The sequence below is a fragment of the Ylistrum balloti genome, unplaced genomic scaffold, assembly GCF_031769215.1.
Source record: "Ylistrum balloti isolate Yb309-2 unplaced genomic scaffold, AGI_CSIRO_Ybal_v1 Utg369602, whole genome shotgun sequence".
Lineage (NCBI taxonomy): Eukaryota > Metazoa > Mollusca > Bivalvia > Pectinida > Pectinidae > Ylistrum > Ylistrum balloti.
The window spans coordinates 1-13519 of record NW_026781882.1 but is presented as its reverse complement, the minus strand read 5'-3'; the positions used below and the strand labels follow the sequence as shown (position 1 = coordinate 13519).

The window sequence follows — 13519 nt, the reverse complement described above, 5'->3', positions numbered from 1 at the left end:
AAAGACAGATTTAGTGAACTACATGAATCTTTGACAATTGACATTGCATCCATTTTTACCAATATTTATGCATGAGAGAAGGTTTTTGAAGAGAGTATTTTCATACCTTTGATAAACACGATATATGTATTTTTTTAACACTACGAAAACATCGATCGATCGTGGCCACCACATGTAGTGATTTTTTCTATGTAGATCATCATCATCAACAGGTTGGGCACATCCCCTATGGGGAATAGTCATGCATTTCAGGGATAGTTACCGCTTTCAGTTATCAATTAGTTCTTCAAATGCTGGGTCGTTTGAGATAGAAACGCATCATTTGCAACAAAAAAAAAAAAAAAAATGAAAAAAATATTTTGTATAATGCATATAGGACAGGGGCAATACTGGTACTGGTAGAGGGCAATAAATCTAGTGGTGTGAAGAAGTCTCACTAGGGTCATCCACGGTTCCTGTTTTTATCTTAATTTAATGACAGTGCTGTTCACATGTTTCGACTCAAGGGCAAGCCGTCATCAGAACACTAGACAACACTGTCATCATATTCCAATAGAAAAAAGAACCTAATATGTTGGACAGACTCCTATTAGCTTATGTCTGGGGTCCCTACAGATCTGCCTCATCAATTACATGCCAGTAGGTCTGACCTACTAGGACAGTAAGATGTAGATTGGAAAATATTGTTCCACCAAACAAATATGATGTCATATCAGTTACTCATACTAAAACTCCCATGAAACTTCAGTATACACTACATGATAGCAGTTAGTAGTGATGTCAGACTACAAATCAGCTGACCAGCAGCATCCTATGTTAGCATGAATGATCTTGATTTACTGGTACATTCAGTTTCTTTACAAATCTGAAGCAGTTATGGAAAATGTCTTAAGTTCAAACTAGAGACCCTTTGTCAAGCCAAACACCTTGTCATTTTATTAGACACAAATTCACACTAGACAAGACTAATAGGTGGACTTAATTCTAAAGTTTACTTTTATATTGGTCTGGGGTCAATGAATGCCATATGCCAGATAAAAAAAATGAGGAATCTGTGTGCAGCATGTACATGAAAATGATGATTTCTGTCCGCCATTATCATTTAATGCCATTGTTCTTTAACTTTCTATAAAGTTGGAGTTCTGATAAAAAAACAAAAAAATTCAATAGAAAACCAAAATATATCCGACTGCTATAAGGTAAATATACTCTACTTCTACACATTTACAAAAGAATCTTTTTTTTTTTTTGGATGGGGTGGGGGATATTCCACTTCACTATTGAAAATCAATATCTTTATATATCATCTGCAGCCTTTACTTAAACACTTGTTTAATTTAAAAAATTACAGCAGAATTTAAAAAGTTTAATAAGTGAGTTTCCAACCCGTTATGATCATGATGGTTAATTTCAAAATTAATTGTGATGTTGATTTTCATTTGTAGCTTTAGATCTGGGGAAAACCTCTATGCTGTTGACATGGTTCCCTTGAACATGAGATTGCATGAAGCTATCATAAGATGACAGGTAACCGTGATACAGTTGTGTTTCCCTGCTATAAAGAAACATGGCAGGTAGTGCAAGCTCTACTGGGAGACCTCAAAAATTTGTCCCAGTCAGTAAATGGTGACCTGAAGGAGTTATGTAAGGAACATCAGACAATTGTCAATATATGCAATGGGTTAGGAGATACAGAGGAAACCAACTGGGGAGAGAATAGTCTATTTGGATTAGCGAAATTCCTGAAGAAACAAGCCAATAAAGAAGAGAGACGTTTATTCCTCCAGTCCACTTTCCCTGCTATCATTGACCTGGCTTTAGACCATCCAGAAGTCATACCATCTCAAGGTATTGGGTACAGTAAACAACAACAGGGTAAGTGCAGACTTTTCACAGACTGTCTCAGCTCTTATGTCCACTCAAAAGAAGTTTTGTAAATAGATTTTAAAAAAAGATCATGTATACTGTGGATCTTTTTTTCTCTTTTTTTTTCTCTTCTTCTTTTTTTTTTATGGTGTTTATCTAACCAGATAAATTATGTCACAAATGAAACGTGAAATAGAAACATTTAGACATTCTGAAAATGTTTCATTCTTTTTGGTGTGATTGATATTAAAATACACAAGGAAGGTTTTATGATAATGACTCCTAAGATGTTATATAATTGGTTGCCTTTTGAAGCCAGTACCACAGTAATCAGTCGGAGATGTGTAGCATCTATTCTTGCCTGTGGATTCCTATGTTTGTTTGAGGACAGGGGCAAGCCATGGAAGGGTCACCAGTTAACAAATGTTATCAATTTCTCCAACTTTTTCAAAAATCTTCAAATGTAAGTACATATTAAGTAATTGCACACATGTACTAAAAGCATATACAAATTGTACACATTTATCTGCATATATATTGGTAAATTCAATATATGAGACTAAAATTTAAAGCAATTCTGAATTTATGTAGAAAGATGTCAGATAAGAAATGATTGGAAGTCATAGATATTGTCACTTGATTTGATCTTTTTCAAAGTCAAATGATTAAAATCAAGAAAGATATTCTTTTTCTGATTCTAAGCGTGTTATAGATGTAATGTATGATTAAACTTATCAATTTTTCATCATGGATATATCTTGTTTCAGGCCATCCCAATTTGCCAAACTTAGATGCATTCTGAACTATTTTGAGCAAGTTGGTGAAAGAGGAAAGACCTTAGAAGGAAATGTAACTTATGTTCGACAGGTAAGTTTTATACTGTTTGCACCATGGTCAACACTGTGTGAATAAAGGTAAAAATGCCCTTTTATGAAAATGGACAGACAAATTAACCTACTGAGTTCGCCAATGATATTTTATCATACTTTCTTGCAAAATCTATTCTTTCTTAGTGTTTCAATGTCATATTTCAGTAAGTAGCACAAATTCTTCTGACAAATTAAGCAGTTTTAGCTGTAGTCCAAATGTGAAATATCCATTGAAGAAAAAGAGGAAAACAAAAACAAAAATGTGAGAGAAAACAGTTCAAAAAAAAAAAAGAAGGAAAATAAGTAAAAAATCGTACATTCTTTTGAAGCTACTTTTTCCAGTTACAGCTGTGAATATGAAAATTGTATATAACTTCCTGTAGACAACATATTCATTTTATTTCTTATGCAACACAGACATTACAGCATTGTTAAAGCCTGAAATAGTGCCGTCAAAATTTTAAAATTGTAAATTATTACACAGGCTTTGACTAGTAGAATACCCATAATCACAGATTCTGCCTAAAAAATTGATAGTACTTGTAATTCTTTTTTTCTTTACACATTAGGAATTTCTATTTATCATGGTATAAAATTTTGCTGAGATTAAGTGAGGTTTTATGGTTGATAGGTAATAACTAGGGAAGAAATGCCGACTATGGACTCTTGGTTAAACTGTGAACAGGAACTATGTCCTTTGAGGGTATATGAAGATGGTCTTATAGAAGATGCAGGATGTGAAGCAGTGGAGGTAACAATTTCCCTATACATTTTTTTGCCAATCTACTAGTGGTATGGATATTGTGTTATAAACTTACAAGATATTGTAAGCTTCATTTTGCTATTTTTGTTAAGTCATATGCACTTGCTGCATCTAAATTTTGTTGACTGGTTTAGAAAAAATGTACATTCCAGAAACTGTCAGTGTCATATTTATCAGATTAGATGCTTTACTACTCACTATAACAACCTTTTCAACAACAATTTCAGTATCAAATTTATTAGAGATGAAAATTGTTTACCAGTATTGACTTTCATTGAAATAGACAATTTTTCAGGTGTTCAAACCTGAGCTCTATATATTTATAATGTGTTTTAAGCTTTGATTTAAGCTTATATGGATTAGAAGCAGTAGCAGTTTGTAGCAATGGTGAGTGGGAGAAGAGCAACTTGGTTAGCAGCCTTAGTTAATAGATAAAGTGTTGCTGATGTTTGATACATGTATGGTAGTTTTCTTATCTAATTCATCATTCAAAAATAATTTTTGGCCTCAAAGCCAAAGACATCAGTGATCACCAAAACTGAAATCCATACTGTAATCAAAAATTGGACATAAAGTTTACAAGCAGATCACATTGTGCGGTGGTGATGTAATATTGCATTCAGCCCAATGTTCAAAATGTGTGAAAATAGGAAATAGAAGTTCATTTTAATTTCATTTCACTGATAAATCCATTATTTCTTTGTTGTTTAATATTTGTGGACATTGTAAGATATATAAATATCTTATGGTATGGTTTTGTAATCTATTTTGTTTATAATTACATCAATGAATGACAGTGATCCATATAAACAAGAGGTGTTTATAGTACAAAACAGAAATTCCATTAATAAAAAAAGGAGTTCCGTCAGACCTGCGGCAAGGTGGCATGTTGTTATTGACTCCTCCAGTCATCATCAAGTGGGCAAAGCTAGATACATCATCGAAAAAGAAAAAAACAACAAATCAGGAAAAAATCGTTTTGAGTACAAACAATGAAAAAATAAAGATTCCCGTTTAATCTTACGAAAAAAACAACGATTGATTCTGACAAGTGCTACTAAATGACAACTGAAAATCTCCCATCAGTGTGTTCCAGGATGTAATAATCTGACAAAAGTTATTATTATACTTTGAATGATATGTTGTCTAAGCAATTACAAAAGGAGATATTTAATAAATTGTTAATGATTCTTATAAGATGGTCATCAGTATTCCCAAAAGTCTTCAGTATTTGCTCCAAGAGTCTTCAGTATTTGCTCCAAGAGTCTTCAGTATTTGCTCCAAGAGTCCTCAGTATTTGCCCCAAGAGTCTTCAGTATTTGCTCCAAGAGTCTTCAGTATTTGCTCCAAGAGTCTTCAGTATTGGCCCCAAGGGTCTGATTTCTTCTGTATCAAATATTGTGTCACTCATTGTTCTAGAATTTAGAAGAATTTATTTGCACCACTTGTCTTTACAATGTAATTTTGTTGTTGTAGGTGGACTTTGCTAATAAGTATATTGGTGGAGGTGTGTTAGGGAGAGGTCGTGTTCAAGTAAGTAACAAATAGATCACACAGATTTGTTTCATTCATCCAAGAAAGTATGCATGATATAAAAAATTATCTCTCATAGCAAATTATCATTTCCAACAAATCTGCATACTTACATACTCAAATGTACCAGTGATGGAGTCACATTTACAGGTAAAATGCAATGTTGCATATCATAGCTAGAATGAAAGTATATCATCATTCAAGAGTTCACTATGTAGTCTGAGTTAGACATAAATGTGTTATAGTAAAAACTGGGCTTTCAGGAAAACTTCTGATGAATTTTCTGACATTGGTTCACTAATGATTGTAAATGGGGACATGTTTACATAAAGTGAAATTCAAGAGCTTTTATATTTATATAAGCATATGACTTTTTTTTTACTACATTATTGTATATCAATATAAATAGATTATCTTTTCTCTTCAAATTTCTAAGAAAGAGGCCAAGAGTCAAAATATCGTGCGAGTAGCATGCTGGGATAGATATTTTAAATGAATTCCTATGTTCACGAATTCATATACTCAAGAGTGTCCTTATTGGTTTACAATTAAAACCCACATATGTTATATGTATTAGATATCACCCTATTTGAAATAAAATTCACACGAGAATATTCAATTCAAACTGGTGGCTGACATCAATTAATCACATTCATGTAGAAGGACATAGTTTGGATTTGAAGATTGATATTAAGCTTCTTTTTGTAATGTGTTTTAATTTTGAAAAAGCATATGATAGCAATATGATAGCAGTAATTGCAGTTTCTGTTTGTTGTTTTTGAAATGAATTAATGTGAATACAATGTACATAAATTCATCTTTGTGCAGATTATATTGCATTGAAATTTTATTAAGCTAAATTAGGAATATTTACTGTTAATAACAAATTCAGAGTGAAAGTGTCAGTTTATCGTTAAGATATGATAACGGTATGGACAAAGTCAGGTAAAATGTATATTTCAGGAGGAGATAAGGTTTACTGTGTGTCCAGAGTTGATCGGATCCATGCTTTTCATGGAATACATGGAAGAGAATGAGGCCATTATCATCAAGGGCTTTGAGCAGTTCTCTGCCACTCAAGGCTATGCTGGCAGTCTTCTATATGTGGGTCCACACTCAGATCCTGTGACGGTAAGTTGCAATCAACATAACAGCAGACACTGTTAGATAATTCCAGTTATACTAACACACAGATTGAGACAAGAATGTAGCTATGGTATGTATTATAACATTTGTTTTACACAGAGAGATGAGATTGAGGTGTGTTGTGTGTTATAACATTTGTTTACATAGAGAGATGAGATTGAGGTGTGGTGTATGTTGTGACATTTGTTTACATAGAGAGATGAGATTGAGGTATGGTGTATGTTGTGACATTTGTTTACACAGAGAGATGAGATTGAGGTGTGGTGTATGTTGTGACATTTGTTTACATAGAGTGATGAGATTGAAGTATGTTGGGTGTTATAACATTTGTTTTACACAGAGAGATGAGATTGAAGTATGTTGTGTGTTATAACATTTGTTTACACAGAGAGATGAGATTGAGGTATGGTGTATGTTGTGACATTTGTTTACACAGAGAGATGAGATTGAGGTGTGGTGTATGTTGTGACATTTGTTTACACAGAGAGATGAGATTGAGGTGTGGTGTATGTTGTGACATTTGTTTACACAGAGAGATGAGATTGAGGTATGGTGTATGTTGTGACATTTGTTTACACAGAGAGATGAGATTGAGGTGTGGTGTATGTTGTGACATTTGTTTACACAGAGAGATGAGATTGAGGTATGGTGTATGTTGTGACATTTGTTTACACAGAGAGATGAGATTGAGGTATGGTGTATGTTGTGACATTTGTTTACACAGAGAGATGAGATTGAGGTGTGGTGTAAGTTGTGACATTTGTTTACACAGAGAGATGAGATTGAGGTGTGGTGTATGTTGTGACATTTGTTTACATAGAGAGATGAGATTGAGGTGTGGTGTATGTTGTGACATTTGTTTACACAGAGAGATGAGATTGAGGTATGGTGTGTAATGTAATATTTGTTTACACAGAGAGATGAGATTGAGGTGTGTTGTGTATTGTAACATTTGTTTACACAGAGAGATGAGATTGAGGTGTGTTGTGTATTGTAACATTTGTTTACACAGAGAGATGAGATTGAGGTATGGTGTGTAATGTAATATTTGTTTACACAGAGTGATGAGATTGAGGTATGGTATGTATTGTAACATTTGTTTACACAGAGTGATGAGATTGAGGTTTGTTGTGTATTGTAACATTTGTTTACACAGAGTGATGAGATTGAGGTTTGTTGTGTATTGTAACATTTGTTTACACAGAGAGATGAGATTGAGGTTTGTTGTGTATTGTAACATTTGTTTACACAGAGAGATGAGATTGAGGTATGGTGTATGTTGTGACATTTGTTTACATAGAGAGATGAGATTGAGGTATGGTGTATGTTGTGACATTTGTTTACATAGAGAGATGAGATTGAGGTTTGTTGTGTATTGTAACATTTGTTTACACAGAGAGATGAGATTGAGGTTTGTTGTGTATTGTAACATTTGTTTACACAGAGAGATGAGATTGAGGTTTGTTGTGTATTGTAACATTTGTTTACACAGAGAGATGAGATTGAGGTATGGTGTATGTTGTGACATTTGTTTACATAGAGAGATGAGATTGAGGTATGGTGTATGTTGTGACATTTGTTTACATAGAGAGATGAGATTGAGGTTTGTTGTGTATTGTAACATTTGTATACACAGAGAGATGAGATTGAGGTGTGGTGTGTGTTGTGACATTTGTTTACATAGAAAGATGAGATTGAGGTGTGTTGTGTATTGTAAGATTTGTTTACACAGAGAGATGAGATTGAGGTATGTTGTGTATTATAACATTTGTTTACACACAGAGAGGTGAGATTGAGGTATGGTGTATGTTGTGACATTTGTTTACATAGAGAGATGAGATTGAGGTGTGTTGTGTATTGTAACATTTGTTTACACAGAGAGATGAGATTGAGGTTTGTTGTGTATTGTAACATGTGTTTACACAGAGAGATGAGATTGAGGTGTGTTGTGTATTGTAACATTTGTTTACACAGAGAGATGAGATTGAGGTATTGTATGTATTGTAACATTTGTTTTACACAGAGAAAAAGGAATGGAGGTATGATATATATTTTAATGTTTGTTTTACCCATAGAGATAAGCATTGAGTATAGGGTCTGAAGTAATTGAGTGGTTAAGGCATCCAACCATTTTCATCACTAGGCCTCAACCTCTGTGTCGCAGGTTCTAGACCTACGTGGGGCAGTCGCCAAGTACTGGGCACAGGTTGATGGTTTTTCTCTGGGAATTTTGTGCTCTCCACCACCACCACCCAAACTTGTCCTTATAAAACCATAATAAATACCAAACTGAGGTATGGACATATGATGTGCATTCAAACATTTGTTTTGCTCAGAGAGACAAGAGTGTAAGTGTGGTGTATATTGGTAATGTTTCCTTTACGTAGAGAGACGAGAATGGTGACCTGATGAGTACCCTGTGTGCCATTGATGCCGTTTCCTACAGGAACAACTTACAGGAACAATACAGTGACTACATGTGTGTGAGAGACCTTAACAAGGCCTACGTAGGCTTCAGTGCAAGGTGTCTGAGGGGTGTGACTCCACCGCGCCAAAATGGTGGACAGACTGATCTTGATTCTCCATCAGAGGACAAAGTAAGCACACCGACTGATGAGGAGTACCTCACAGCCACTGATGATGAGATGGAAGTGGAGGAAAGTGGTGACCCCTGTAAGTTTGTATGGAGCTAATATTATCTTGAGTTTAATATTTCTGTGTTGTCAAAGAGTTCGTAATGACAGTTGTGACTGTACATATATTAAAGAGGTAATATTTTAAGATTAATGTTAAAAGGTAAAAAAAAAGAAGGATTGAAATGCAATTTCAAACCAAATGATATTTTTCACGAATTTCAAAATGAGATATTGTGTGGCATTTGCAAAGATATGTATAGGGTAAATAGATGACTGGAATGATTACCTTGAACGTTGATCCTCAGTGGTGTCAAAGTGATTGTATCTAGTCATGCTTTAGTAGATGGATTCTTTAATTGAGTTGTCTGTAGATATAAGTCAGTGCTTTGGTATTCTATCGAGTGTAATATTGAATTGGAGTACTACTGGGCTGTCTTAATGTTTTCTGATGTTCCACAAATGTTCTGAGGCACTGTATCCTAATTCACATTTAGATTCTCCAACATATTTTTGTTTACATCAGAAGCAAGTGATAACAAGATTTTTAGTAGTAAAACTACCTCATAGTTTGCACATGTACAATAACTTTGTGTATGTGATGTTGGAGCACTTGATTCTGTTCTTGAATTTGTGGACTTTATATTTGGGGTAAACTACATTGTAAATGTTATATTTGATGGGTGTGTCCGGGAAGACATCTGGCATTAAGGCTGTGATAATGGTCCAGTGTGCTTTGATTCATTTTGGTAAGGAATGAGTGGAATGCCCATAGATAACTGTAGCATTGGTGGATAACAGGTCTTTTAGTGGCATGTTCTGATATAGGTTTTCTTTCAAGTGGTCTGTAGAAGTTGTGCTCTTATACTAGAAAGTCTTTTTTTCTGGCTTCATGGAAGAGCCATGACATCCATTGATAGTTTCACTGTGGATTTTATGATTCTTGTTTGGGTTAAATACAGTGGTATAAGAGACTGATGATAAACTCGTGTTTGGCATGGAACTTGTTAGAGTTATCTCTGTGCTCGATGGGGACTGAACAGGCATGTCCATCAGAAGACAAAATAAATAAACGGTGGAAATAACGCTACCTAGTAGTCCAAATTGTATGTAATTGTTCCATTATAAAACTCAACAGGTTTCATTCTTGTCTGACAAGGCTTTGTCTTTTCTTTCATCATTTATAAAGATAAATGTAAGGGACCACAATGTGCCTCTGGGAAAGATTGTCACTGTTTTCAGTTAGGAAGGTTGAAAGCATTGCTAGGAAAGGAATTGGTTTGCTCAGATGAATAGAAGGCTTAAATTGCTTTGGATTAAGGGGATCACTCTTTATAGTCTGGTGTTTCTTAAATCAAAGGTAGTGATATGTTTATAACCTTTGTTATATATGAGCACATACTCAGTTAATTTTCTACTTGCCTTGTAGATTTCAATGCGGTTTCCAATCTTGCAGATGGTCTCCTTGTTGACATTCTTTCCTCAGCTCTACTGGAAGCTTCAAGTTGCCTTAAAGGTCAAGGTCAGGGACATCATGGTAGTCATTGTCAAAATGTTCCGCCCACTCAACAGATTTCTGTCAAATTTGAGGAAGCATCTATTAAGCCTGGTGATGGATTACCACTGGAAGGGAAAGAGAACTTGGATGTAGATCTTTCTGATTGGGTGTCCAGGTTTAGGAGACGCAGTTCTAATTTAAGTGACATTGGTTCACGTAGTAGTACCACTAGTACGAGGCAGAGTTCAGAGTTTAGTTCAGAGTTTGAAGAATTCTATGAAAACTTCCAAAAACGAGAACAACCAGTGATTCAAAAAACTATTAAAGAAGAGAATTTTCTAGATATTAATGAATATGCCATCAATTTAGCAGCAAAACTTTTACATGAGGGAACAGTTTTGGCAGCTCACATTAAGAAACCAGGCATTCAAAACTTCCATTCTAGTGCTCCTGACAAATCAATGGTGAAACCAAAAGCCAGGAAGAAATCCACTGATAGCATGGAAAGTGGTAGTAGTGACACAGACGACCATGTCCTTGACTCATCATTGTCACATGCTCAACAACATTCCATTGAACAGCCTAGCGAGAGGCTTCAAACCTCAGAGACAAAATGTGATATTTCAGAAGCTACTGCAAGGAGATTTGCAGACAGTTTTATCAGGACACTTTTTCCATTCCCAGAACAGATTACTAGAGATTCCAACAAGCCAAGCTGTGATGAGGAAGCAGATTTTGGGGCATCTTGTAGCACTGGCGATACTTTTCCTGCGGCTGGAAGGCTGGAGGCTAGTGCTTCATCAGAATTATATACTGTGTATACATCTGATCTCTTAAGACAAGATATTTTAACAGAACAAAACAAAATGAAGAAAAACAATTACCTCAAATCTAAGTCAAAAGACTTGGGGAATTCTTCACGTGCAATGGCAAGAGAGATGAAGATGGTGGCTACAGATTTTGTACATGGGGTTGTGATTGGAGCCCTTCAGAAATATTCTGAGGAGCTAGACAGTGATATCAGTATTCAGGATATAGACCATGATACGTTTGATAGTGATTCTGATTCAGGTGGCATTGTGTTAAAGCAGGAGGACGAGAGAATGAATGAATGTGATGATATAGACAATACAGATAGCAAACTTGTGTTTGATCATCTAGCTGAGCATGAAAGTTACAATAAAGATGTTGACAGTTCAAACAATGTATTTTTCCTTGGAGATAGTGCCAGTGTCTGTGACGCAAGGAATCAGGCACAGAGACATTCCAACACACACAATCAAGTCGTTGAGACTTTAAATTCTGATAGACCATTAACTGCAGCTGATATTATTGTCCAAGTTGAGAATACTGATGAGAATTGTAGGATACCGCAAGTGATGATCACTGATGAAAGCAAACATGAACAAATGTCGGAGGAAGCTTATCTAAATGTTGCAGAAAGGATTGTACAGGACCAGGTTGCAAATGCACTGTTAGGTATGGCCTCTTTAAGTAGAGAAAATGTGTCAAATGATGCAAGTGTGAGACCTAAAACTGAGAGAGTTCCAAGGAAAGGAAAGTTGAGACCAAAATCCAAATTATCTGATAATGAACTGGAACCTCCTAGAAACAAATACCGCTGCCATAGCACCAACAGTAGTGGGAGTTGTCTTTCTTTGTCTCGTGATAACCACCGTGAATTACATGGTGAGGAAAAGGAACCTCGGAAAGTGACTTTCTTTGCGTCCTCGCTTTCTAGAGATCTCCTAACCAATGCCTTTGTGGAAGTTCAGCGGAATATGAATGGCGGTAATGTTTATCGCCGGAGTAGTGAACCTTTAAAAATTTCAAATCATGCTGCAAAATGCCTGATTGAGAATTCAACCAATGGGACCACTGGAAAGGGAGAAAAACACATGAGTTTGACGGATGAAGATGTAGGAAGATTTGCTCAGGAACTCAGTCGATGGGGATCCCTAGAGGAGTTCAGGGCACAGCTTCGCCGTGGCTCTTGTGGGTTTAGAGACCCAACCCTTTCTCGGTAATCTATATGTTCAGATTTTTGGGTCAGTTTTTAATAAATGGATTCAGTCATTAAAATTAAATGACAAGGTCCCCAAATTAATACCTGCCCTTGAGTTAGTCCAAAGTCAGTTTCATGATTATGTTCTACTTCCAGGAATTTTTTTGGCCCTAGCTAATTCTAACACATGTTTATTCAATAAAACTGGTTTTCTACATGATTATAATTGACATGTGACCTTTCAAACTTTGTTTCAGTTTACTCTATAAATCACATGAACATATTAAGTATACATTGAAAGCATTTCACTAGGTTTTTAACAGAATCTTGACCAGATGTACCTCCATGGTGATGGACTGTGCTGTGCTGTAATACTAACAAAATAACGTTGCTTCTTTTTTAGCCCACCATCTAATAGATGATGGGTTAATCAAATCGCCCTGCGTCCGTGGTCCGTCGTCCATCCGTCCGTAAACAATTCTTGTTACTGAGAGGTGGCCATCTTGGATTTTGGATGTAAAAGTTTGTTACTGCTATTTCTTGGAAAGTACTGGATAGATCTTTCTAAAATTTCATATGCAGTTTCCCCTTGGTCCCTAGTTGTGCATTGTACCTTTTTGGACTGATTTGAATTCAAGATGGCCGACAGGGGGCCATCTTGGATTTTGGATGTAAAAGTTTGTTACCGCTATTTCTTGGAAAGTACTGGATGGATCTTTCTCAAATTTCATATGCAGTTTCCCCTTGGTCCCTAGTTGTGCATTGTACCTTTTTTGGACTGATTCGAATTCAAGATGGCCGACAGGTGGCCATCTTGGATTTTGAATGTAAAAGTTTGTTACTGCTATTTCTTGGAAAGTACTGGATGGATCTTTCTCAAATTTCATATGCAGTTCCCTTTGGTTCCAAGTTGTGCATTATACCTTTTTGGACTGATCCGAAATCAAGATGTAACTGACTGCTATCTAATAATACTTTGGGATCTTTTTCAAATGATATTTGCTAATAGGTGCTTAATAAAAACACTTGTGCCATCATTGAGTACATTCAATGAAGACCAGTTCATGAACATTTACAACACCTGTAACATACAAACAAAAATAAACAAATCTTCAAGAACTGAAAACAGATCCTCAAATGGTGGGCACCAAGATCCCTCTGGGATCTCTTGTTTTTTTTTCCCTCAGTTTTCAGTCACCTGTCTCA

At 35.6% G+C, this 13519-nt stretch overlaps 1 protein-coding gene across 1 annotated transcript; it reads left to right on the top strand.

Moving 5' to 3' along the window:
* Positions 1 to 1520: 1520 nt before the first annotated feature.
* LOC132546105 (uncharacterized) lies at positions 1521 to 12335 on the top strand. The gene is made up of 8 exons (XM_060209803.1): positions 1521 to 1879; positions 2186 to 2329; positions 2634 to 2759; positions 3378 to 3486; positions 4975 to 5031; positions 5995 to 6166; positions 8569 to 8838; positions 10240 to 12335. The coding sequence occupies exons 1-8, from the start codon at positions 1521 to 1523 to the stop codon at positions 12333 to 12335; spliced, it is 3333 nt and encodes a 1110-aa protein (XP_060065786.1).
* The last annotated feature ends 1184 nt before the right edge of the window (positions 12336 to 13519 follow it).

Bases quoted from the DNA above. Each gene is read 5' to 3' on its own strand.
- LOC132546105 (XM_060209803.1), top strand. From the start codon at position 1,521: ATGACAGGTAACCGTGATACAGTTGTGTTTCCCTGCTATAAAGAAACA. The intron at 2,760-3,377 runs GTCAACACTGTG...GGTAATAACTAG, and splicing joins TTTATACTGTTTGCACCATG to GGAAGAAATGCCGACTATGG. The intron at 8,839-10,239 runs GTGGTGACCCCT...CTTGCCTTGTAG, and splicing joins TGAGATGGAAGTGGAGGAAA to ATTTCAATGCGGTTTCCAAT.